The 27,341-nt window shown below is 42.1% G+C and overlaps 2 protein-coding genes across 2 annotated transcripts; both read right to left on the bottom strand.

Moving 5' to 3' along the window:
• Positions 1-1,002: 1,002 nt before the first annotated feature.
• LOC307261779 (cytochrome P450 1B1-like) lies at positions 1,003-2,592 on the bottom strand (the record flags this gene model as incomplete). Its single annotated transcript, XM_080042396.1, has 1 exon — positions 1,003-2,592. Exon 1 carries the CDS (start codon positions 2,575-2,577, stop codon positions 1,003-1,005), a length of 1,575 nt encoding a protein of 524 aa, XP_079898522.1. The 5' UTR covers positions 2,578-2,592.
• A 1,249-nt stretch (positions 2,593-3,841) lies between these two features.
• cyp1c1 (cytochrome P450, family 1, subfamily C, polypeptide 1) lies at positions 3,842-6,702 on the bottom strand. Its single transcript, XM_080042928.1, has one exon. The coding sequence runs from the start codon at positions 6,467-6,469 to the stop codon at positions 4,892-4,894; it is 1,578 nt and encodes a 525-aa protein (XP_079899054.1). The 5' UTR covers positions 6,470-6,702; the 3' UTR covers positions 3,842-4,891.
• Between the last annotated feature and the right edge of the window lie 20,639 nt (positions 6,703-27,341).

The raw sequence follows: 27,341 nt of genomic DNA, 5'->3' as shown, positions 1-27,341 counted from the left end.
CATCGAGACCAGACATCAGGATCTATTATTACTCCTTTGACCTCCCTAGCCTCTGTGAATATCAACACTTTGGCTGCTCCGACTGACACACCTCACAGATTCAATTAGAATACAAAATATTTATTGTACATTCAACGCTTTAGTCACACTCATGGGAGACAGACTATCACACTGGGTCATGTACATAATGAAAAATTATATAGTTTTTTAAACAGCTTATTATTCAGACAGCGCACTATGACAACGCAGTATGTGCAATAAATCATGTTGTACAGTGATGTATTATGTGTGTTATGAGAAAACAGACAGTATAACCCACGATTAAATGTGTGGCATTAGACATATGTTACATGTGAAATGAGTTATTATCAGAGTAGTGCTCAAACATGAAAAGGTTAAATACATAAGGAAGATAAATGAGTGTCTGGGTGAATAATAGTTTAGATGGTTAAGTTGAGACCACACAGCTGGCACATACTTTCTCCCCATCAGCAAAGTAAAAAACAAAATGCTTAAAGTGAAATTTCCTCAACACCGCCGGTTTATATTGCCATTTAGGGTGACTCTGCTAAATATCCCCCATAAAAATAACAATACATAGTTACATTTTATTATGATTAGTGGTTCTGAGCAACCACATTAAAGCTTTAACTGCATTTTATTCTATTTCTTACATGATGCAGCAGAGCCTGTACAGACATATTTAGGTTTCCTCAGTCACAGTTTTTGAGTTGAAAAGTAAATTGTCTCACATAGACTCACATTCTTTATAATGTCATAACAGGGTGCTTACTTTTAGTATATGAACTGGTAGACATTTATTAACAGAACAAAATAACAGTAATGTCTATGGTAACAATTCTAAATGTCAGCAGATGTAAGAAAGCTTATCATTTTCTATTTTTGGAGCTTAATTTAAGCTTATTAAACTAAAAGAATGTCTTACACAAATCTTATATAACATTGCTGTTCTTTTATTGAGAATTGTTCACAACAGTTTTTTTATTGGCCTTTCAATAATTCTCCCCTGTGTTTGACAGCAATCTTGTAATCTAAAGGTCTCAGTGTTAAACCATAGGAGCATTTTAAAGACAGGTCCTCACTGGCACATTTCTCAACGCTACATTGATGGAGCATAATCGCAAAGAACAAAAATACCTCAACTTTGGCAACCTGGTCCCCAATACATCTTCTCTTCCCTGCTGAGAAGATCATAACATTGTTTGTGAGATCCTTGTCTAAGGAGCCCTTTTCATCTAGAAAACGTGAGGGGTTGAAGACATGCGGATCCTTCCACTTCAGGGGGTCATGATTGACGGACCACTGATTGATAAAGACCACCGTGTCTTTGGGGATGCAGAGACCTTCGATAGTTACATCCAAGGTTGTGGAGTGGGGAATGGTTAAGGGCACGAAGCTGGTGAAGCGCATTGTTTCATAGATGAAGGCGTCCAGATAGTCCAGGCGACTTCTGTCCTCAACTGAGGGCAGCCTGTTTCGCCCCACCACCTCATCAATGAGCTTGTGGAGTTTGGTTTGCATTTCAGGGTGTTTAGCCAGCAGTAGGAAAATCCAGTGAAGAGCAGCGGAGATGGTATCCAGGCCTGCACCAATCAGATCTGAAACTGTCGCCTCTGCGTGTCCTTTGGTGAGTCCGTTGTCGCTGTCAGCCTTTTCAATCACACTGATAATGGCATCACTCATATCTCTTGTCACCTCTGGATCAAATGTCTCTCTGTGGTCTTCCACCTTGTTCTGGACAAACCCAAAGAACTCTTGATTCAGGACTATGAAGTTCTTGAACATACTGCGGACTGGATTGGGGAAAGATTGAAGCCATGGCATTACATCTACCAAACTGCCAGCCCCTACTGTCTGTCCAAAGTCATTGACCCTCTGTAGCAAGGCTCTAAACTCAACATCATCGTGTCCATAACGTTTCCCAAAGCACAAGGCACAGATCACATTAGCTGCAGCTACTGTCAGCTCATGAGCAGGGTTGAAATACTGGCCCTCAGCACTGAGTTCAAGGAAAATCTCAACTAGATCTGTGGCTTCAGCCACAACTTGCTGCTCAAAGGCTTTTTTGGTCTGGCTGTTGGCAGATGAGAATGCTCTGATCGTTGATTGAGCAATTTTCCTGTGCATCTTCCACTGTTTGCTGTAATTTGTGAAAGTTAAACTTTTCCCCCCTGAGACAGCCTGAAAAGAGATAAAGTTTGGTCTGCCTGCAAACTCTGTGCTGTGCTGTATCAGAGCGTCACGTATCGCCCTGTCTCCATTCAGAACCACAATGTCACTGCTACCTAGCCGTATCTGGTACACATTCCCGTATTTTTTGGCTAGCTTCGCAAAGGTGATGTGCGGCATCTGGCCCAGCTGCATAGCATTGCCCACCACAGGCCAGGCAAAGGGTCCCGGCAGTCTTTTCTTGAGCCTAAGGTTCCTGACCCACAGACAGGCTTCCAGACAGAAGAGGAAAAGAAAGGAGGCGACCAGAGCCGGCTGGACCTGTCCACTCCATTCCCTGATGATGCTGCTGCCCTTCACTCCATACTCTGTGTCCATTTGTGCCATTGTGATATCCTGTGGTTTGTCTCTTATCCACTACGTCCAATAAAAAAAGCTAATTTCACTAAAAAAGGTAAACCATCTCAGGTGGTCCCTCTCTTAAAGGAGATCATATATTAAAATAAGACTGGCAAAATAACAATACTAAAAATAAGTAACCCAAGCAGCTCTCATACGCTCTCACCTCTCCTCCTCAGAAGCTGGAGAAAAGTGCTCGATCAGGTTCAAGCCTTAACACTTCGCTTATATGTATCTCTATGGTGGGAGGGGTCAGAGACTCAGGTTTTTTACTATCTCTCCCCTCCCATTTTGACCACAGTCTGCAGACCTTAGTCCTATTTCCACTCAGGCCTGCTGCCAGCAGCGTCTCTTGAAGGATGACGGAAAGGGAAAGCAGCTACTTGATAGGCCCTGTTGCCCAAAAACTACAAATATACAGTTTTATAGCCAAATAATATAACAGATTATACTTTTAAAAAGTGTGCCATGTGTATTTTGACTCAAAATATATATATTTTTAAATGTTTGCATTAACAAATTTATATTCAAATATCAGTTCGACAGTGAGATAGAATGGATGGTCTTTGGCAGCACGTGATAGGAGTTGGGCTGCATGGAGCATATAGGGTATGTAATGGACAATAAGCTGGTGTCAATTGTTTTTTCCACTGGGGTTAAGTGCATTTTCGATTTGCACTTTCCTATGGACTTTCCGGGGGCCATTTTAAACATTATTTGGTCCCTGTCATTTGTAGCCAAGCTGTTAATTATAACCATACAGGGAAAAAAGCTCTGGGATATTACCATGAAAGCTGTGGGTTCTAGATTTAAACAGCGAACAGATACAAACAGCATGATTTATTATGCTCTATGAGAATGAATAAACAATGTTATTGTTGGAATAATGGGCCTTTAAACAAAGGTCACTGAGATAATGTAGCTGTTAGGGTTGTGGCTGCATCAAATAGTTTTAAAGAGAGGGATTTAGCTTTAAATCTGCTTAGTTGAGTGTTTGTGCAACAATAGAAAAAAACATCAGCCTGTGTTTAATTCAGCCACAATTAGTTATGTACATGTATTCAAGTATTCCAGATGTTTCTATTTAGGTAACAATAGGTCATGACATACATCTTATCAAGGCTTGTGCCTAATATCACATTGTTAGCACACACCTTTGAGAATTAAAAAGTAGTTCATAGTTTAGCATAACTCTACCAGCTACATAGCTACAGTAAAAATGAATAGGGACACATTTACCTTTGACGGTTCACTTTATTCATTTTATATATAGCTTATTTTCCATCATATGAAGCGAACACGTACAACAAAATATCCTCTATAAGAAATGCCTACACATTCAAGGCCTACTGAGTTCAGTTTGTTGCCTTGACAGACAGAGGAACACATCACATTTGGCATTGTAACATATATTCCTGAATGCGAAGGCTTAAAGAGAGTGCAGTGACATCCATGTAGCCTTGAAAAAGTTACTTTGTAAACAAACATGTTTATGAGAACGCCTCATGAGTGAAAGAAATTCGCTGCACATGTGTTTCTTTTTGTACTAGTGAGACTTGTGTGTTTGGCACGGGTTAGCTGCAGTGCTTGCACAGTAAAACTGAACGCTGGTTTCATAAAGTTTCTTCATGGTTCATGACAATGTCTCTTCCTCATCCTGAAAACTGTGGTGGATGTTCCTTGATGAGACTTCCTCCTTCACAAATATACATTTCCCCCCCACTTTGATCAGCATTCTTTGTTCAATGTGTTCATATGATTTGAGTACAGTAGATAGTGAAATACATTAACTTTCATTACATTTATTGTCATACCTGAAATATGAATTAAAAAAATATTTGGTACTTGCTTTATGTGGCAAAGGTTAAATACATCCTTACATATTAAAGATTGAGAACAATATGCTATCAAGTGACTTTATAACATTCACAAGCATTTCATATACAGGTATATTAGTTTAAATTGAGAGAAATAAGCTAAAATCCTGCACACATACAATACATGTACATGCTCAATAGTGGATGTAAAACAAGCACACAACTCAGAATTATGTAAAACAAAATAACAAAAAATTATTTGATCAAGTATAGATTATTTTGTGAAGCAGAAATTTACAGTCCGCAACCTTGAATAATAATAGTACAAATACAGTCCGTGTTAAGATATGCATTAAATATCATTATTAAATATGAAATTCTTACAACAGTAGGATTTAGTGCAGGTACTGTTGATACTCACTGTTAATAGGACATTGGTGGAAAAGTGTTTGCTGGCCATGAGTCACAGTACTGGGACATGCTGTTCATGCTGGGGGAACTAAGCCAAGCAGCTTTCCCCTGAGCTTGGCGCTGACACAGGATCGGAGGGGCTTCAGTGTGAGCCCATAGCTGCAGTCAAGAGTGACAGGCTCTGAGGGGTCGCTCTCAAAGCTGCACTGGTGCAGCAAGATGGCAGTGAATAAAAACACCTCAACTTTAGCAATCTGGTTCCCAATACAGCGTCTCTTACCCGTGGAAAAAATCATCACATTGTTGGTTATGCCCTTATCAAGTGTCCCGTTTTCATCGATAAAGCGTGCAGGGTCAAAAACGTGAGGGTCCTTCCACTTCAGGGGGTCGTGGTTGACGGACCACTGATTTACGAAGACCACTGTGTCTTTGGGGATGTGGAGACCTTCGATCATGACGTCCGAGGTTGTGGAGTGTGGGATGGTGACGGGCACAAAGCTGGTGAAGCGCATGGTCTCGTAGATGAAGGCGTCCAGGTATGCCAAGCTTTTTCTGTCCTCGGTTGACGGCAGCCTGTCTTGGCCTACTACCTTATCTATGAGCTCGTGCAGTTTGGCCTGCATGTCTGGGTGTTTGACAAGGAGCAGGATGATCCACTGCATGAAGGTTGACACTGTGTCTTGCCCTGCTCCAATCAGATCTGCGACTGTCGCTTCAACAAACTCCTTGGTCAATCCGCTGTCCTTCCCATGCTCTACCACATTGATGATGGCGTCACTCATGTCCCGGGTCACATCGGGGTCGAAGGACTCTCTGTGCTGCACCACTTTATCTCTCACAAAGGTGAAAAACTCCTCGTTGAGGTTTTTGAAGTTTTTGTAGACGCTGCGGACCGGGTTAGGGAAGGACTGAAGCCATGGCATGACATCTACCAAGCTCCCTGCACCTACGGTCTCTCCAAACTTGTTCAACCTTGTTAATAGGGTCCTGAACTCGAGGTCCTCATGTCCATATCGCCTCCCAAAGCAGAGAGCGCACATGATATTAGCAGCAGCTACTGTGAAATTATGACAAGGGTCAAAATACCGTCCATCTGTGCTGTGGTGCAGAAAAACCTGCACCAGTTCCATAGCCTCGGCCGTGATGTGTTGCTCAAAGTTTTTTTTGGTCTGACTGTTTGCAGAGGAAAAGGCTCTGAGGCTGGACTGGGCCATTTTCCTGTGCGTTTTCCACTGTTTGCTGTAATTATTAAATGACATACTCCTGCCTCCAGAGATCATCTGGAAAGAGACAAAGTTCGGTCTGCCTGCAAACTCTGTGCTGTGCTGTATCAGAGCCTCACGTATCGCCCTGTCTCCATTCAGAACCACAATGTCACTGCAACCTAGACGTATTTGGTACACGTTCCCGTATTTTTTTGCAAGCCTGGCGAAGGTGATGTGCGGCATCTGGCCCAGCTGCATAGCATTGCCCACCATAGGCCAGGCAAAGGGTCCTGGCAGTCTTTTCTTGAGCCTAAGGTTCCTGACCCACAGACAGGCTTCCAGACAGAAGAGGAAAAGAAAGGAGGCGACCAGAGCCGGCTGGACCTGTCCACTCCATTCTCTGATGATGCTGCTGCCCTTCACTCCATACTCTGTGTCCAGTGCCATTGTGACTAACCTTATGCACACTTGTTCCTCAAAAAAAAGAAGAAAAAAATAAATCTTCACTTTCAACAAAGTTTGTTTAGTTTTTGTATGTTGGTAAGATGAAAATCAATACAGCTCTTGTATATCCATATCAGATGAGAACAGTCAGATGTGTCAATCAAATGCCAATGAGGTCATAAAGATAAAAACCCTGAAATATCTGATAAAAGAAGTGAGTTAGGGTGAAGTTTAGTCTATTCATCAGGAATGAAAGGCTTAAGTGTCTGTTTTTTGCTTTACTCCAGCTTCTTATATGTTTTGCAGTTGGTGGGCAGGGCTCAGGGTAACTTTCATACTCCTCCCATTGTGGTAGCCCTGTAGACCCCACCACATTATCTCTCTGTTGTCGGTCGCTGTTGGAGGCGCGCGCTATAGAGACACCGTGAGCGTGCAGCGTGAACGAACTGTTCAGTGCGAAGAGAAAAGACTCAGCAACTGGTGACCGATGCAGTGGGAAACGCGTCGTGCCAATTTGTTTTACTTATTGGAGGACTGGCAGAGTTTGCACATTTGAAAGTGTGTCTTTATAATATGATTTATTTTGTGGCTGCAGAAGACTCAGCGGGCGCACTTTGGCTTGAAAAGAGTGTTTGCCTACGGTTTGTCTAACTCCAGGCTGAGTTTACACTTAAATTACATTGGTACAAAATCTATTATCCCATGATTATATTTTCATTTGCATAATCTTGTCGTTCTTTGTGTATTCAGTCAACGAACATTTATTCTGAACGGCTTAAAACTTCGCATGCGCAAGCAAATGCATCCTCTGTTGAAAAAGTTAGTCAGTCAATCTGTATACAACGTGTCTATAATGCCATGCTTTATGTTTTGTCTGTATAAAAAAAAATCATAGATTTCAAAAGTTGGTGTGCCTTTTAGTGTGTTTTCCTCTAAACGTCTGGCAAATTCTGGATCATGTTGTTAATTCATCACAACAATGTAATAAGTGCCAACAATAAAGTTAAAAGCGAAACTTGCTCACTACAGCCAGAGACTCCTTGCCGACCGCAATATATTGGACTTAAAAAATGTAATTCATTTGTACATCTTTATCACAAAAATGTGTCATAAATGTCTAACTTCCAGAAGTAAAAAAAAACAAGAAACATACAAAACTCCTTTAATATATTTACCACTTTGAAATATTGGACTTGAAGCTGAAAAGCTTCAAACTTCAAAAGAAAAAAAAAGAAAAATCACATCTTCAGATTAATTTGCATAAAATATCCCATAGAAATATCAAGGTCAATATGTGTGATCCATATGTTAAAATCACTTATTCATATAGTCACATATTAGATGCTTTTTCTGTGTTTGTTTCTTTCAATTAGACACATTTGTTTCTACTTGGATTCTAGCAGTGGCAGAATAATATTTCTGAAATATCACATAACAAACTTGCACAATAACTCAGTGTGGGGCAGCTATGAAATATTGATTCTTGGAATTTTTACATAAACTGCAGTTTTGCATGATACTCTGTTTTACATCATACCACAACAGACTTCAGTTTTCAGTGCCTCTGCTATTAAGTTACAGTCCCCAGGAATATGGAGGCATTCAGGAAGGAGAAAGGATAGATAGATAGATAGATAGATAGATAGATAGATAGATAGATAGATAGATAGATAGATAAATAGATAGATAGATAGATAGATAGATAGATAGATAGATAGATAGATAGATAGATAGATAGATAGATAGATAGAAAAGTAAGATGGAATTACTGAAATATTTGTTTAGTTAATTGTATTAAACTTTCAGTTTTAAAGTGATGTGATTACCCAAAGCAAAACAAACCCCTTCTCCGTGTCAAAGACCAAATTTGTTTCTTGTTTTTTCACCAACTGTGAAGTTTATTTTTTCAGGGAGGTAATTACTCTAATTGAAGGTACTGAAACATTTCCTTACAAAGGCACCAAGTCAGAGGGACAGAAACTTCACTACCACACAAGAGCAGTCATTATCAGCAGGAAAGGAGGAGGAGGGGCTGTGAAATGGGGGAGGTCAGAAGAGGGGGGAGAAAATTAGATCTGACTTTAAAAAAATGTGTTTTATATTTATTTTATTTTTTTAAATAATTATTAGATGCAAACCTCAATTTCCCTGAAACTGAGTTATAGGTAAAAGCAAATTATGCAGACAAGAAGGCAGGATAATGTAGAAGTATATGTATAGAAAACTAGCCATAAACTCTCTGTTTTCCATCATGAAGTTTAACTGCTTCTGGATCAGTAGACGATTTATAATCAAATGAGTGGATATGTGAATTTCACATTTCACTGCTTTATATGATATCATTTAATGAACCGATAAGAACAAGTCTCATATGCACAGTGTGCCAAACTTGTGAAAACAAACAGAAAGGCAACACAATAAGGCAGTCTAAGTGTAACTACATTATGTGTTCTGTGTCATTCTTTCACAATAATGGTCCTTAAACAGCCTTTTACAGATGTCGAGAGTTGCGCTGGTTCAGAGCTCTGAGAGGCTGAGAGCTGTTTGTCTTGAGAAATGCGGTGTGGCTGACTACCAAAGCCTCCAGAACGATTCCTCGGTTAACCAGAGACATAGCAATGTCTTCGAATACACCGCCTGCACACTGGGGATGACTGTTTCTTCTCTCCCTCCATTCCTATAGGGGGAATCCCCCCCTCACCCCCACCCCACCTCCTCGAGTCTGCTCCTCACACACATGTGGCCATGCTCGCATCCCCATCACGCTAATCAGAGCCAGGTTTGTGGCTGAGGAGGGGGGACGACGTGGGGGTGTGCGTTTGTGTGTATGTGTGTGGGAAGGCGGGTGGAGGACTGGGTTGGAGGAGTGTATGAGTGGGAGGGGGTGGGGGGGTGTCGTGTGTGCGTTTTGCGTGTGGCTGCTGTGTTTGCCTGTGATTACCCCTTATAACCTGGCTGTGAAAGGTTGGCCCTGACCCTGCGTTGACTCTGGCTGAGGAGGGAGGGGGAGTATTTGGAGGGTGAGGGGGGTTTGGGCTCGGGGGCAGAGGCGGGGATGGGGTTCTAAATGCTGCTGCATGTCATACACTGGCGGGTGGGCGCTCGCTGTGCGGAGACAGGACCAATGGTAGACCAAGGCTGGCCCTGGCTCTGGAGCTAATCATTGTTTACTAGTCTCATTTCCACTTCTCAGTGAGCTACTGTCACGCACAGCACCAACAGGGAGGAAGGAAGAGGGAAGGGGGGGTGAGGGGTTTTGGGGGGCGAGGGGGGGTTGAAGAGGAAAGCCAGGGGTCCAACAGGCAGTTGGGGAGCTGTTGGGACTTGGGAAAAGGAAGAGCAGAGAGAATGCAATGATTCGAGTGAAGATCTTGTTTTTTTTTCTTTTATTTTTTTTTCTTCTTGTGAAAACGAAGGTGAGCCAAGACTGAAAAAAAGAAAAACTGCAGCCAAAAACAACCCGACAAACCAGTAAACAGACCAACAAAAACATCCTATGGGCCAATGCCAATCTCAGGCGGCCAGGAGGTAACCACCGGACATTGTTAGTTTGGGATGGTGATGTTTGGAATGAGAGCGCTGTTTCTCGCCAGACCAAAATACGAGGAGAGAGATAGGCTACTTGGAAAACAAATCGTCACTGTCAGATCTGATTGTTGTTTGTGAGTAAAAAAGCCTGAGAGGAGACAAGCGAAGGCACTATTCACAGCAGGCGGGAGATACCAAATGGACTGGCGGTTAAAGTGGCAGGAGTTAAGCTGTAGTTACACATAGCCAGACACGAAAAAAGATACATTTCATCTCCACACCATTGAGGTCTGCTCTTGAGTTTGAGGCGTCATTGTTGCACATGGTGTTGATTAAGTGAAAAGGAGACAAATTCAGTTTGTGGAAGTAGTAGTATCAGTTAAAGCCAGAGTCTCAGACATTTCCCTCAAGGGTTGGTGGAAATCAAAAGCAGGGTTAACAATGGATGAACATACAGCAGGTTGCCCCAAATGGTCAAAGTATCAACTAATGCAGTTTTAACCTGAAGATTATTTGTATTGAAAAGCAATGCTCTGGGACACGCCTGTCTTACACATGTTGTAATATAGCGATACTGTAAAAGAAAATATAAAACACTGGTGATTTTATCAGGCGCAATCACTGGTTAAAGGTGAAAATATTGTGGTAATGATAAATTCATACATTTGGAAAAGGTCTAAATCCATGCTAAAACTGAATTGGTGTCTAAATCCATTTTTGATACTGCATAGGGAAAAAAGTCCAAGTAAAAAAAAAAGGAGAAGAAGGAAAATAGAATTACAAAGCATTTGTTCACGATGACCATTATGCATGCATTGTGTTACAAGCATCTCACCTCATACAACACATTAAACCCCCTCAGGCACACAAAACAAGATTAAATTATTGATAATTGGATTCCTTGTTTGTGTGCTCAAAACCTACACAGCTTCACCCAAAAGGCTGTTCCACAACAAAATGATGTCAGATGGGGGGTAAATTACAGTGTCACTGTTGGTCCGATCTCCCACTCAAAGGCACCTGGTTATCTTCTACAGCTCTGCTGTGTTAGACCTGCTGTGCCCACATATGTGTGTGGCTGCGGGGCAATATCTAACAACCTTACATAAAAACAGGTCCGTAGTTAAACCATAAAACAATGGATTTAGACCTTTCCCAAAATAAGGATTTTTAACCTTATTTTCTCACACATACCATACTGCACTAGCGTATGGTCCTGCAGTCTCTTTCAAGATTTTATTATTCATTTTCATATTTCTGCGCAAATGTTAAACAAAAGCTTGAATAGTATTAAAACAAGACTTTGCAATGATGAGACTCCAAGAAATACAGCTGCATTTTAGGGCAATGAAGTTCACAAAATGCAAGGCAACATCAGACACATCTTTTTTTAAATATATATATATAGCCTTTTTTTTCTCTTTGCCCCACACTGCTCTCCTACTGGACTGGATAGTCCCTCTTCAATTTGTTCAATCTGCGTGATAGATCTGCACTTAATGCGGCACCGAGGACAGTGGCATGGAATGTAGGCCTATTATGTACAGAATATGGATGTTTGTTTCTAACCCTGTAGAGTTATTTTTTCTCTCCTTTTTCTTCCCCCTTTTTTTGCGTGCTAAGGGAGAGGAGCGAGGATGAGTTTGCGTGCAATGCCCGGCTGGTGTGCGCGGAGCTCGGTCGCTGAACTCCGGCTTCCCCGGGGAGCGGGGGGAGGTGGAGGTGTGGGGCTGCACTGAGAGATTAAAATGAGACGAGTGAGAAAGCACAAGTAGAAATGGCTTCCAGATGACCCCGACTCTGTGAGCTCATCAGACACCGGGCTGAGAAATCGGTAGGACACGTTTCCCTTCTCCTGTGGCCGAGAACCATACATTTGACCTTTAAAAGTTATCTCGTAGTAACTGACATTGTGAAACAAACAACTTAGTAAATGTTGGAAAATTTGAATATTATTCTGAGATGTTGACCTTAATTCTTAGTTTACAAACGTTCACTTTATTTTATCCAAATTTCGTTATAATCTGATTTAAGGAGGAAACAATATTTGGTTTGTAGGAACTTTATTTGTCTTTCTATGCCCTCACATCATTGCAGTGTTTCCAATGTGCAATAACGGGTTTAACTCAAGTAAAGTGTATAATGTCATTATTGTCAACACTTAATAGGATTTTATTTGCCACTCTGGCGGTTATATGCTATTAAAACTGATTGTAAGGTTAGGCCCTTGTGGCTCCTTTTTGTCTAGTTCAGATTGTTACATCTGCCATCCATCAACCATAAAATACAACCTTTAAAACACTACTGTTACGCCTTATTATCTTAACAGTGGGGAAATAGAGGGAAGTTGGACAGCATTAAGGGTTTGACATAAACTTTGCCTTCTGAGTCACCAGACTGCACCTTTGCACTAAGCTTTTCATAATGCATAGGGTTATCTTATAAAATTGCATAGATTTTAAATCACAATGAACTATATTTGTCACAAGTTAAAATGTTTAGGTAATGCCTTGTCTTTTAAATACAGTCAATGCTTGTGCGAGTCATCGCATAACTGCATTTCATGAACACACAGTTGAGTTTTCAAATTAATATTTTGCAGAAGCCCCAACACAAAGAAACATAATTTCTTGTGCTCCAGTGAAATAATGCTTTCATAAGTCAGCCATGGTTATAGGTCTACTGAGAATCATTAACTGTCTGGAGTTTTACTTGATCGAAATGTCTTACTGGCTCTGACTGCGACACATGGATGACTTCATAAAACCCATTGTCTTTTGGGCCAATTAAAGGAAAATGAAAGTGGAGATCCACATTGAAAAACAAATCACTTACACATGGACACAACTGGAAACTAGACAAACCACTCGTCGGTGATGTTTGTCTGATGCTGTTCCAGTGATTGTGGGGAGTGTCCTTGTGAATTTCAGCTTATGAGTATAGATTTGAGACAGACAGTGCACTCTAAATACACAATGTCAATGTACAGAAGGTTACTGTACAGTACTGTGTGATCACGATTTTCCCAGGTTGCAAGGCCAAGCTTTATATGAAAGCTACTGGGTTAATTTATCAAAAATCCTCCATCTGTCTTACACCACACTCTTTTTCATTTCTACCTAGCTGTCGTTAAACATTAACCAGGGCTACTTGAACTAATGTCACTTTACTAATATCCCTGTTACATATATTTTTAAAAAGGGTTAAAAAGAGGACACAAACTGCAATATAAATATAATGTTAGAATTCTATGTTATTTGACTAATGTTTTTGGTTTCATAATAGATGGTGTATTATAAAATATAAAGTTTGAATCATCTTTTCCCAAGGTGAAGAGTGAATGACCCATTACCATCATAACTGAGCAAACTGAGATGTGGTCAAAAGCCTGGGAAAAAGACCCTCAGTTTGGAAATTCTTTATTCTTCACGGCAAACCAATTTGCTGCTTAACCTGAGATTCTGCAATAGCCAAACCAACAATTTAAAGGTTAGGTGTATTAATGTTAAAAGTCAGGGATTGTATTACTTAAAGATACATCATGTAAAGAAATTATTGTAACGTGTTGGTGAATGTCATGAGAGTACATTCAAATATGCTGGACATTTTAGATCCTATCTTTTTAATATTTTCTTCCAATCACATCTATTCAGCATTTTCCACCGAAAAATTTAAATGTCAAAATATGCGCATTTAGATGAAATTCACCTCAATAAGTACATAAAGTAATCTATCAGGAAGTACACAAGTACAACGTTTCAACTTCTGCTTTACGTGCATGCAAGTCTTTCTGAACATTTTCGGCGCACGTTAATCCAGGTAAAGTTTGTCTCCTAATTTGTGGAGTCATTGTCATTTTCTGTCTTGTTTTGTGAAGATGAGTATTACTTTGTGTTTTCATGGCATCTAAGAAAGACGAGAAATCCCATGTGAAATGTTACTGTTTGTTACTCTTTCAATACAATACATGCTAGAACTTGGAATATTATTTTCCTTCTGCATTAAGCTTGGAGCTGGACAACCACAGAATCATATTGTCTCTTGATACCACAGAAATCATCTGTAGAGCATCTGCTTAGTTTGCTGTGATAGAATGAAGTCATGTTTTCCCTATGGTTATGACACAGGATGTTGCTGTTTCTTCTCCATACTTTTAACTTACTTGCATATTTATGACTTTTTTTTTATTTAGTTTTTTTTTGTGTGTCTCTGTCTCTCTTTAGCCTCGTTTCCACCGAGTAGAGCGGGTCGGGTCGGAGCGGCTCAGAGCGGGACAGCTCACTTTTAAGAATCTCGGTGGTGTTTCCACCGCCGACCCTACCATTCCTGGTAGGGCGGGATTTAGGCTGGACTGCGATAGCCACCGCCACAATATGGGTCAAACTATCGGGCTGTGGAACAACTGTGGTCAAGCCAGCGGTCTCTCGTTTTTGCTTGGTCAAACCAGCCGCCTCTTTATTTATTCCCCCCGTGTTGTTGTGAGCGTATTACACCAGTAAACGCACAGAGACGGCTCGGTGCAACTGTTAGAGACAGTGAGCGAACAGCGCTGCGGCAGCTGCGTGACATCGTAGCAGTGGGACACAGTGTAGCCCACTAATTAATTTAATGACGAAGAAAAACACCACACAATTAACAGTGCTGCGCTCACATTTTCGCCAAAACACAAGACCCTCCTCACTCTTGCCGAGGTTACTACACACGGCGGAAAAGATTCTTTTGACCAATAAACGGACGGCATGTGTTGCTCCACCTTTTCGGCAACTTTTCAGGCGGCTGGTACCCCAACGGAGGAGTACCGAAAATAGGAGCGGCTTAGAGCGGTTAGGCTCACTTATATCCGTACCCTACCCAACTTTTGGCAAATGGAAAGCCAAAATAACCCGCTCTACTCGGTGGAAACGAGGCATTTGAGACGTACTTGTCCCAAGCTGGGATCCCTGCAGGTGGGGAGGTTGAGCTGATCTGATAGGGGGGCTGAGCCACAGGAACACTGAACATTACGTGCGGTATGGATACTATACCAGCGGGTAGCTCTTCTCATTGTGTAATTGGGCGGATAATGTTCCGTGATTCCCTCTCTTTTGCGCCTCCATATGTTCCGCTTGAGCAGCTCGGTGCATTTTAGAATCCTGAAAACTAAGCCAGGTCAACGAGCGGTAGGGTTACCCCCCTTCACGGCAGAGTTCATCTACTGTCCTAGGCCGTGAGGAGTCCTGCTGTAGTCTTATTAGTAGACATGTATCCCTGCAACATGAAGGCATGGCAATTTGCTTTCTTTGTCATTTAATACACCTGTACTGGAAACATTGCCAGATACGAATAAAATAAATGTGTCAAGAAAATAGCAATCTTTGCGTAAAACATATACGTACACTGACAAACTCTTAAAAGATATGAGACATTGTTTTCTGAACTAGGAACCAGCAGAGCTATTTTATTGGAGAGTCTGAAGTGTGAGTATGGCCTTACATTGGACTTGTTAGCGTTATCTGTCAACACGCCCCATTTACACACCACAGCCTGGCATATTGTAAATTGTGAAGCACTTACTTTATCCTAGACCAAGAATAAGGAATTAACTTGAAAAAAAAAATCTAGACTGATGCCAACTGCTTCCCAGTTTTGCCAGCTTTTGCCTCTTTTCTGCATTGTGCTAGCATTTTCAAAAATACTCCGGTAAAAGGCCATCTTCCTGACATGGCTGCAGCCCCTTACTTACTTGACTGACATTTGAGTTGTCGCAACACTTCAAATGTTTCGTGTTACTCACCTGCTTCTATTTATCTACGCTCTCTCACTGGGTGTAGATTCGGCGAGGGAAAAACCCTTCCATCCTTGCATGGAACTTTCAATGGTTGTCAACTCAGTTAGTTCAGTTTCAGTTCTCATTTATTGACTGAGTCTCTGGTATCATCTGCAGACATTCAACACTCAGCTTGCTGCTGCTCGAGGAGCGGCGATCTCTGGGACAAGCTGCCAAAGTGTTTACACTTCTGTCCGGGGGGAATACCGAAAGACTTATTACAGATCTTAGAGCGAGCTGACGTGAAATAACAGTTTGATCTCTTTGAGATGACACCGCTCCAGCAGCCTCTTTTAAAGGGAGAGTTGTCGTTTTTGGGCTTCAAGTGACAGATGGCCATGACTGTTTCCAAGGGTCAGAACTTCAGTGCGTCAGGGAAACATGTTGGTGCTGCACAAAGACAGAGAATGTCACAGTGTTACTTTGAAAAGGACTTTTTTCAATTAATTTGTCTGCCTTCCTTTTGTGGTTCTGTTTCCTGTTACTAGTTAGGCAATTTTCATGTCTTTAAGTCTGGCTCTTGAAGACAAATGAGGACTGACATCTGACTGAATGTTTTGGAGTAAATGAATGTCTGGAATACAAAAAATAACGCCAAGAACCCAATAAAATGACTGAATGCAGTTCAGTCGAAGCATCATTTGGTACAAATCACCACGTCGTTTCCACACCTTTATTTCACTTTGGCATGTTTCAGGTCCCGGCTTAACTGGAGTCCATCTCCTCTTCTCTCTCAGACTGTAGCGCACCCTGTGGCCCGGCCTATGTGGAAATAACCTGTAACCACTGACCAGGTCAGCTCTGCGCTCTGTACAGCCATGCATACTTTTTTTTTGCACTGTATTTATGCAATGCAAGCAGACATAAGGATGCTCTCAAGCAGCCATCCACATTACACACAGACACAAGCTGTTTACGTAACATGGTCTGCCAGCACGATTGAAGCTCTTCTATGATTGCACCTTCCCTTTCATGTGTAGCAGACAGTCTCAGGAATTCCATGCCGGAGAAAAAAAAACACATTTACAACGATTGTATCTCAGCCATCTCCTCTGTTTAGGTGTGGGTTAGTTTAAATGCCACACTCGCTGGATTCTGTCTATATAAGGCGTGTTCTTTTCGGCGCTACAGTCATTTATGGGGGAATGTAAACACGTAGCTGTTAGCAGACTAATAGCCATTAGCAGCCCAATTGTTTCGAGGGGGAGAACGTCTAAACTGAACAGGGCAAATATTATCTACTGTGTCTATCATTCGGTGTGTGAGAGTATAGTCCTGATTTCACGGGCAGGAAAAGTGAAACACTGCACATCATGTATGCGTTAAACACCTTTCTCCTCCTTTCAATCTGTCGCTTCCAGATGGATATATGCTCACATTTTACTAGTTTTACCTCGGTCTCGCATCGGAGTGGACAGAGTGGAAGAAGGTGGTAGTAAATTGTCAGTATAGAGAGCGTGAAGAGGTCCTAATTGCCTGAAGTGTTTGTCAGATTCCTGGTAATTGGCATTACAATGTTCAATCGGCGGGGAAGGGTTGAGTTTTTTTATGGTGTGTTTTTTTTTTTTTAAACGAGCCCCGCAGGCACAGATGAAGCGTGTATAGCGCTCTGTCTTTGTTTGGGAACAATTTCACAGACATGTGCAATGAAGACCGACGTTGGCCCAGTCTTTCACACGGGATGATATGCCTTTTTCTTCCCCATTCGATATGCTTTGGTTATTTATTGACATTATTACAGGAACCTCGGGGAGGAGCCGCATTCGAGGCAGATGTGAATGCCATAATTCGTGAAAAATACAGAGTTTGCCAAATAGAGAGGTGGAGATATTCCCATGCAGTAAAGCTCTTTTAATTGTAACTCAACATACAATGTGTTGAGTGTAGGCCTACCTTTAACTTTAAGAATGGCGTAACCTGAGACATGAGTGCTACCAACCCCAGGCTTCCCATGGAGGCAGACCCAGACACAAACAGCCTTAAAGTTTGACCTTCTCACCCATTTGCTGTCCCCTTTTCCTTGTTGCACCCTCCACTAAAGGTGATACATTTCTACATCCCAGAGTCTCTGTATGGAAAAGCAAGGGGGCTGCCTCACAACCTACAGTAAATAGCTAAAGAGAGAACAGTCTCGGAGGAGCCCCTCACGCACAATGTATTCCATATGCTCACTCAGAGGCCGAGAGGCACCCAATACCTCACATCTGGTACAGACCACCTATGCTAGCTGACATATTCCTCCTCAAACCCATCAGACTGGCTGCCTCTCACGGTCACGGGGGAAGGATACCCGCCTCATCAAGGATCCCCCATCCTTTTCTGATGTTCCTAGTGGTAGATTATGATCAGGGAAAATGGATCAATTGATCAGCGGTTTTCACACCACCCCAAAAGCGTCTTTGTCTTTGAATCTCAACCATATGCCTTCCTGTGTGGAACGGCATGATCTCCTTGTGTGAGTTCTTCCTTTTTTGTCCTTTGGTCTCCTAATTTATACACTAGTTTATATAATTATAATTAAATATCATTTCACTCATTAATACATGGTAACACTCCCACCTGTGGTACGGAGAAATTATTTTTGTCCAATTCAGGTTCAAGTCTTATATCGGCAACCTGTCCACAGTTTTTTGCCAGCCTTTCACTGCTCCATTTCTACATGGGTATAGAAAACACATGAATGGACAAAAATGTATTGCAGCCACTGTGGATGGAATAAAAGTTAGGTTAAGCTACGATGTAGATACGTAGCCTAACTCAAGACGTGATTTGTTGGCTTGGGCTTCTTATGTTTTCCCTTAGACGTTTCTGATAACCTTCATCAGAGATTGGGGGTGAAGAAAGGTTCAGTTCTTTACAGATAGATAGATATATAGACCTGCATAAGTATCTATGACGAGGATAAGTATGAAGCATAAATCCAGTTTAAGAAATCGTAGAAGTGGTCGGATATAGAGGCCGAACTACTTGCAGTAAATCATAGAGGAGTACCTACGTATAAGGCCAAGTCAATGTGCTTAAGCATAGAAAATTGATGACAGATCCTTGTGTTCTTTAAGTTTGCTTCTTCTTTTTTTGAAGGTTAACTGAGGACACGGTGTGTGCGATTTAGACAGATATGACTGCTTTGGCTTCACCATGCAGGCAGTTTGCCACTTTGAGACAGAGTAAGGTCACCGGCATTGTTTTGTAAGAATGTAAGAAGGTAACAATGTATCCTCCCTCTCACTTTTACGCTCTCTGAGGAGGAGGAGGAGGAGGAGGAGGGGGATTGCTCTACTCCTCTCCTCCTTTGCTCCCTCGCTTTATTACCTCTGTCAGCCCTAATTTGGGTTGATGGGGTGGCTGTTGCATGACAAGACACATGTCTCGGCCCCTGCGTGAGAAGGCTGGCTCGCTCTTGCTGAGCTTGTTTTCTTTGCGTGACCATGTCCCTCCCTCTGTCACTCCTGGCACCTCCCGGCGAGCTCCCCCCTCTGACCCTGTCCATGCCCTCGTTAGCTGGCATGTGGCTGGTTTATTTACTTTGGCCAGCCGCCCGTGTGAAAGGCACATTTTGACCACGCTTTGGGAGGGGTCATCTCAGAGTAGAGCAATGGCAGAGGTGTTGAAGGAGGTTGGGGCTGTGTGTGTGTGTGTGTGTGTGTGTGTGTGTGTGTGTGTGTGTGTGTGTGTGTGTGTGTGTGTGTGTGTGTGTGTGTGTGTGTGTGTGTGTGTGTGTGTGTGTGTGTGTGTGTGTGTGTGTGTGTGTGTGTGTGTGTGTGGAGGGGAAGGGGGGGTTGGATGAGCAGCATGTGCGTGGTAATGTGTGTGACTGGTATATTTGAGTGTGTGACATCCTTGCCTGGTCAAAGGGAAATATGCCCCACTCTCACTGCTTTTGAGGAATGGCATGCACCAGGGCAGGTCACTCAGAGTTTACCGTCCATTTTGCCAGCAGCTGTGTGGAGATTTTACTTGTTCCCACTGATGTAATCCAACGAATGCTCACGCTAACATTCATGTCTCCGCATATTCACTTTCCTGCCAAATTTCCTCCATTGTATTCTGCATGGGTATGAATATAGAATGAGGCAGGACCAACACGAACCTGCAAAATAGGGTTCACGAAAAGGCCGTTGCATTTAAAGGCTTCGCTCACCGCTGAACCTGTACAAATGTTGAGCTGTCCTACAGCACATGCGATGATACAAGCGGTAGTAAAACTTGTGCAATTGTAAAAAAACACAAATTTAAATTTAATATGACTTAATCGCATGATGAACATAAATACAAAAGTGGGTCATATAGAGTTATAATGTACGAATATAACATTAACTTTTGAACAGCAACATCCTTCAAAAAAATGTGTTGTTTAACAGTGCAGTATTGATGAATGAATGAATGAATGAATGACAATGTTAATTAGTTTCTGCACTCCATTCGGGTGCAAAGCCCTTCAATAACAGACACTTAACAAGTTCTCTTTTATTGCAAATTTAGAACAATGTTTTAGTTGCTCAAATGTTAAAACCTTTCATTCGTACGTTTGTGGAAATCATGAAGAAAGCTCTAAGAGATAGCAAAGAAACGGAAGGACATGCCCGAAAATGTACAAAACCTATGAGGGATGTTAACTTCTATAGTGTAAGTGATGCTGAGGACCTCTCACTTCCGGGGGTTAGCCAACATGTCTTGACCTAGCTGTTTTTTTTTCAGAGTTATGCCCGGACAAGTGATGTATTATGCACCAGAAATAGGGCTGATACTGTTCCAAAGCTAGCCAAGTGCTGCCAAGTTGAGGTGAACCAACCCAAATTCCCACCCCAAAAATACATCCAAATCTGGCAGCCATATATGGGCCAGGGATTGACACCTCTGGTCCTCCATTTCCCGAACATATTATGGTCAAGTGCTGTGATTCAGCCCCAAACAACCCAACTCGACTGACCACCGGTGTTTTAAACTTAGGTTACTTACATTCACAGTAACAGGTCTGTGATACATATGACGCAAACTGCAGTCTCCTGCATCAAAGTTGACATCAGACTTCAATTGTGAGGTACAAAATCATCCAATACAGACTCAACATCTTTATGATCTTAGGCTTTACTGATTTAACATAATTTTTTTTAATTTCCCACCAATGGAAATCTAACTACTTCAGAAAACTAAACCGTTCAGTAAGCATGGAGTGCAGTCTTCACAAATTTGCCTTAGGCTCTTCTAAATTTTGCAATAACTATATAAATAAAGACACGGAGAGCAGGAAGAAACGGCATGTAAGCACATGTGGTCCTAATTCTCAGAGAGTTTCACTGGTTGTGTTGATTTTACTCTCTCCACAGTGTTTAGTGGACTATCAGTGCCTCAACACAACAGCGTGATGAGATTGGACCAGAAGATAGTTATATCTATATACTGTATATCCATAGTGACGCTACGATGTGGGAAATCATTTGAACAACATATTGCATCTCGGTTACAGTGCGTGCATCTACTAATTGACACACAGGCATTGGCGTTTCCAGGTCATTTTGACTGGAGTGGCCAAGGTGGGACACACACCTAGAGTGGGGTGGCCATCGCAAACCTGAATGAATGGCATGTGATATGCTTTATAACCAATGCAAAATTACTTGTATTCAAAAATCCCCAAATCATGTTAGTATCCATTGTAATGTTTGTTTTCAAGACAGGCTTTATACAACCCAGGAGAGTGCTTACATATAGTTACCGTACTATCAGGGGAGTCATGCAAGCCAAAATTCTGGGGGGAAACAACAAGAGAAGGGACAATGGGGTCAGAAAACTAAACGCCTGCTTTTTTGTGTTTTTAACATGTATTCGAAACATTCTGGGGTGGCCACAGGGCCCTGCCCCTCCCCCCCCCTAAAATCGGCACTGCACACAGGCCTTTATGAAAATCATGAGCGTGGACAGACGAGCGAGGCAATTTGGCTGACGTCACTCCCGACTAATCCTTTAAGTCAGAGAAGAGACATGGCGAAACAGCAGCAAGATGAGGCCCATAAATCAAGCAGGATGTCGGGACAGCAGGAAAACACAGGCCCAACATAGTCACAAGTATGTTCCAGATTAACCTCTGCCACCGCTTCAGTCAATACTTGAGCTGGGATGGAATCACTTGGAGCTGTCTGGCTCTGGAAGCTGGAAGTCATGCTTTGGCTGTGAACACAGACACTCCGTCTCTAACGAGGAGCCGTGGAACAGGAGTCCAACTGCTCTTTTTATTTCGTTTCGTGAGTCCGCGTAACTTATATTCCCCGATGCCCTAACCATGACATTTTCACATGATCATTTTAAAAATGTTATTTGGCTACTGGCCGGTTCACTGTGTTGCATCACAGGGCCCATATTTCATTACATGCATTTAATGAAAAAAAAAATCAAAGCAGCATGTTAAGAAGATTTATCTTCTCCAAAGGAACACTCATCAAGCCCAAATTGTGCGGTTTGTCCAATACGATTTTTGTGAAAGAGCCGGACCACATATTGTGACAGTACGCAAATTACTTAGAGCCACATCCGTATGTTTGAGACGAACATAAATGACAACCAAGAGACATTAAAAAATGAGCCACGGAGAAGATGAAGAAACAATGTTCCTCCGCTCCTCTAGGAAACAAACTTGTCTGGGTGGTTCCTCACATTAAACAGCCACTAACCCAAACGCTATAAAACACAGATACAAACAAGGTTTGATTAGGATTGGCACGGGAGTGGATGCTTTCCGTATTTGTCTCCTCATGTGATCTTGGTTCATTTATTTACACAGAAGAGTGTATTCTCACACTTGGCTGTGTGGAGAGAAGCACTAAAAGGTGATGAAGGGCTCCCCACGGACTGAGACAGGGAAAACAGACAGAGTTCAAGCTCGGGCAACATTGAGCGGTTGTTTGACTGAAATCAGATATCTGTGGGCTTGGGATGCACATAGGCCATAGACACGCACATTTATCATATGCACTACTGGGACACACAAACACCCTGTCATACAAACTCTCTTCCATTGGGTTTTGACTCAAGAAGGAAAAAAAGGAAACTTAAATCCAGCGTTAATTTAAAAAAAAAATGTTGGCCACATTGGGAGACAAGCGCCAACACAACATTGACATATTTTATCCCTAATAAATGTTATATAGCAAACTATGGCTAGCGGCTGCTTGTTTACACATTGAGCAGACATTGAGCAACAGTAGCATTCATGTGAACTGAAGTCATATCTCTGGCCACCTGATGCATGTAAGTCCAATATTGACTTCCTTTTTTATCCCATTTTTGGTCTCCACAAACTCCTGATAGAAATATCTTTATGGGGGCGCCCTTAGCTCAGTTGGTAGGGCGTCCCCCCCATGGGCCTCGGCCAGCAGCGGACCCGGGTTCGATTCCAGCCCGCGGTCGTTCTCTGCATGTCACTCCCCTCTCTGCCCCATTTCAACTCTGTCTCTACACTATCAATAAAGCATAAAAATGCCCAAAAAATATCCTTAAAAAAAAAAGAAAAAAAATATATCTTTATAAGTGCAAGTCAATAACTTGCTGGATACAAAGTTGTTAACAGTGGTGAGTGAACCAACAGTGGTTGACCTTGGAGCTCCAGCACAATGAGCTGGAAAATTCACATAGAGTAGCTAAATAGTAATCAAATCAATCAAATCAGGTTGAGTTAGTTATCATGTTGTGGTACCACATCCCACTGAAGATATTAAGAACTTCAACTGCAGCCAACATAGCAAACTTATATTGTAGATGCTGTTCTAGCGAGCAAAGTGCTTGTGCTTGTGCTCATTTTCTACCTGTGAAGAGTTTGTAATTCTGCAGCATTAAACCAGCAGGGTGAATCGGTCCCTGCAGTTAACTCTTCGGCATTGTGGGAAAAGCCTGCACCATTTGTGTGAGGCAAATACCGCAGCTTCTCCAAGTGTGAATTTTAAAGGCCAAACGACAGCCAAGTCAATAGCAAGCAAACTAGGCGCAGTATGAGTGAATCCAGACGGCTTTAGCTTCTTAACCATAAGCTTTCATGTCTCGTAAGTGTGGGACCAAACTGGTAGTTATGAGGTCGGTTTAAATCCAGCTTGAATGAGGAAATACTTCAGAGTAAAATGCTGGCAGCAGTGTCTTCCAAGAACGAAGGGGCAATATAATGACATGTATACCGGAGTCTTACATAGAAATGACTCTGGAAATTATTGGGATTAATCCCATGTGTTATCAATATTAGATGTTGACAGCTGTTGTTATTTATTCGGCCTGCTCTTAAAGCTCTGCAGCAACTGTAAAATGTAACTTTTTCTCGCTGCGAACTAAAGGTTACTTTGTTTGCGGTTTTATTCAAACAGTGTATAGTAACAAACATCCTAAATCCTCATCTTGTTTCTATTATTATTCGCCCTTTCTGGTGGTTGAACAAAAAGTAAATTACCACAGTATTCATAGCATGCAAAAAACGTGTAACAAAACCCTGTGCTTGTAAGTGTCATCTGCATGATAGAGTGGTTGGGATTAACCTTGGTCACATTTGATGGACAGATCTGAATGCGTGAGAGGTCTTCAGCTTCCCCCCACTCCCTCTGAAAGAAAAGGCTTTTTTACATTCATCTACTTAGTCTGCACATTATGCCCTTATATTGCACATGTTCAATTTCTTTAGTTTGCTATACGGTTTGGGTTTGCCTTACTTTTTGCACTATTTAGAATTCATGCATTGTGTCTATCACTTGTCTTTTTTTTAATCCGTTGTACTTATTGCACCATGTGTAGAGAAGCCTATCCTGATTCCTCTCTATGTCATATATTGAAGAAATTGACAATAAAGTTGACTTGACTAGACTTGACTCAAAGGTTAAGGGGGGGGGGAAGGGGGGACCCAGAGAACCCCATTACGTGACACCATGGGGAATGATCCTTCCTGCTGTTGCACATGACGTGAGAAGGGGAGACGAGAAACTGTAGGGAGGAGAAGCTTGAAATCCAGAGGTCAAGTTCTCAGTCTGTATTTTTGAACAGGTCGCACCCTCACTTGCCCTCCCCCTCTCCTCCCTCTCCTCCCCTTTCGTGACCCTTACACTCTCACCACATCGTCTCCCCACCTGACAGAAGATGTTGATGAACAGCAAAGACAGAGCGGGAGGTTACTTCCAGGACTTTTGGCAAAAGCGGTTCATCTCAGTCAGGTGCTTGTGTGTGTGTGTGTGTGTGTGTGTGTGTGTGTGTGTGTGTGTGCCTGCGGACATCTGGCCACCCCTCCCAAAACTACAAGGCCGCCAGTTGTTTGGAGCGTTTCCCAAAGTCACGGCCAGTAACCTGAAAGCACCTTGGTTTTTTTGTTTTTAGTAAGAGGCCTCATTTCGTGCTCCCTGCAAAAAGTAACACAGTTTCCTCTGACGTGCTGCAACCGCCCGTCATAAATCTACACACTTAACTCGGGGCCCTCAAATCTATCAGCCCTGAGCGCTTTGAGTCTGGGGGCCACATCGTGACATGCAAAAGGAGGCGGGGGCCACTCAGTCACGCAAGCGCTGCCCCCGCGCCTGGACCTCAGCCTGATTTTACTGCAGGCAGCAGGGGAAACCAGACGCTGCAAAGGCCCCGGGTCCACATCAATTTCACGAGCAAAGTTACTAGGAAATAAATCATTTTGGGGATTTATGAATAGGGAGAAGGAGGGGGGAGGCGAGGAAGTGTGCTGCCGTGACCCAAGGAAAACGGCAAAACAGAGGGAGCATGAAACGAAGTCCAGTTAGCATTCTCATACTTTGAGAATGCGAGAAAGGTCAAAATTTAGATCTTCACGGTAACTGATAAAAGCCAGTTATATAGCCGCACGTCATTGTTAAGTTGAATAGAAGATACATCTAGGTGCATCCGATAGCTTAATTGACTAATCATATTTCCTGCAGACATGCAAGGCTCCAGGAACAAGACCTCAGGCTTTATAGTATGGGCAGAGATTTGTGTCAGTAGAACTTGAATTTGAATTGATCGACTTGAATATGAATTGATCAACCTGCATTTGAATTATTGATACTTGAATTCGAATTTATACACTTGTATATGAATTATCCATTTGAATTTGAATTAATTGTACTTGAATCTGGATTTTATTTACTTGAATCTGAATCAGTTAATATTCCAAATGACTTTCAAATAAAAATTCAAAATTCAAGTTTTCAAATTCAAGTAGAAAAAATTCAAATTCAAGTAGAAAAAATTCAAATTCAAGTAGAAAAAATTCAGATTCGAGTAGAGATGTGCACATCCGGGTTCTTTGAGGAAGAGCAATCGAGTGCAGATCTCTGATCCTAGGCTACAGCGTCCGGCGGGTGACCGTTGTTTAACGTTCAGGAAATATAAAGTCATAAATTAGTTTGTTTAATCATCATCTGTGTTTTTGACCTCTTGTTTTATAATTGAAGTATCTTTTAGAACACTAATCACGTTTGAGTAATGAAACTGAAAGTAGTTATAATATCGCCAGGCTATAGGCTATCAATGAAAACAGACGGTCAAACAGCGTCCAAATGAGCTAAAATCCTAAATAGCCTACAATAAACAGTAACATGGCAAACTTATTTTTAGGCAAGCTCTAATTCATTATTTATTAATTTTTTCACACGTTTACATGTTTAGAGGCGGAGGATTCCTCCGACGCTCTCTGTCCGGCTTATCAGACAGCACTCAGCTGTTTTTTGGAGCATTAAATGCTTAATTTCCTGCATTCTGGTGAATTTGTATTCACCAAACACCTTTCTTCAGTGCAAATGAACAGTAGTGCAAATAGACCGAACTCTGATGTGTGACTATTTATTCTTGTGCCCCGCTGTGATCGCTCTCGCTGTCATAGCCTACTCTGGTTTGGTCGTGGCATCCTCGCTGCTGTCCTCGGCATTTGAGACGCAGCATTTATTTAATGCTCATAGTTAATCACATAGCCTAGTGCTGAAACGAAAGCTATCAAGGCCGTGGTTTAAGGCTGAAATTATAACCGGGGCAGTGCACCTTAACGTTGTCGAGGGGAAGGCTTCCGCGATCTCCGTTAGTTTCAGTTTACAGCCGACAAAGTTACAATCACAACGACCGCATAGACAGCGCATGGACAGCGTTTTAATGAAGCCTCTCATTCTTATTATCATAAGGGCGTTGATGCAAATGATGAAATCTAAACATTACGGCGGCCCTAGTGGTGCGTAAAAGGACAGCGCAGTTGGCAATCTCTCCTCAGTACACTACCGCAGCTAAAAAGCCACAGTAAAAGTCGATCGCACAGCCGATTCCTGCCTCTGACACGTTGACTCGCAACATAATGATGCTATAAAATGAAGACATTAGGCTACATTGCCTCTATTTTCTCTCCACACAAAGCGTTATCTCTCCCATTGCACACACGCATGCCCCGGCCGCTTCTGAGAGCACAGCCAGTGTTGGTTCCACCCGAAAAAATAAAATAAATACAACTTGGACATAGGCCCTGAAGCTGAATGACCGCTCTAGTAACGGGCAGTCCATTACTGGACGCCTAATACTAGACCCCGAATA

This window comes from Ammodytes marinus (genome assembly GCF_949987685.1).
Source record: "Ammodytes marinus genome assembly, chromosome: 15".
NCBI lineage: Eukaryota > Metazoa > Chordata > Actinopteri > Uranoscopiformes > Ammodytidae > Ammodytes > Ammodytes marinus.
Note: the sequence above shows the minus strand (reverse complement) of the source record. Positions and strands in the feature narration are given on the sequence as shown.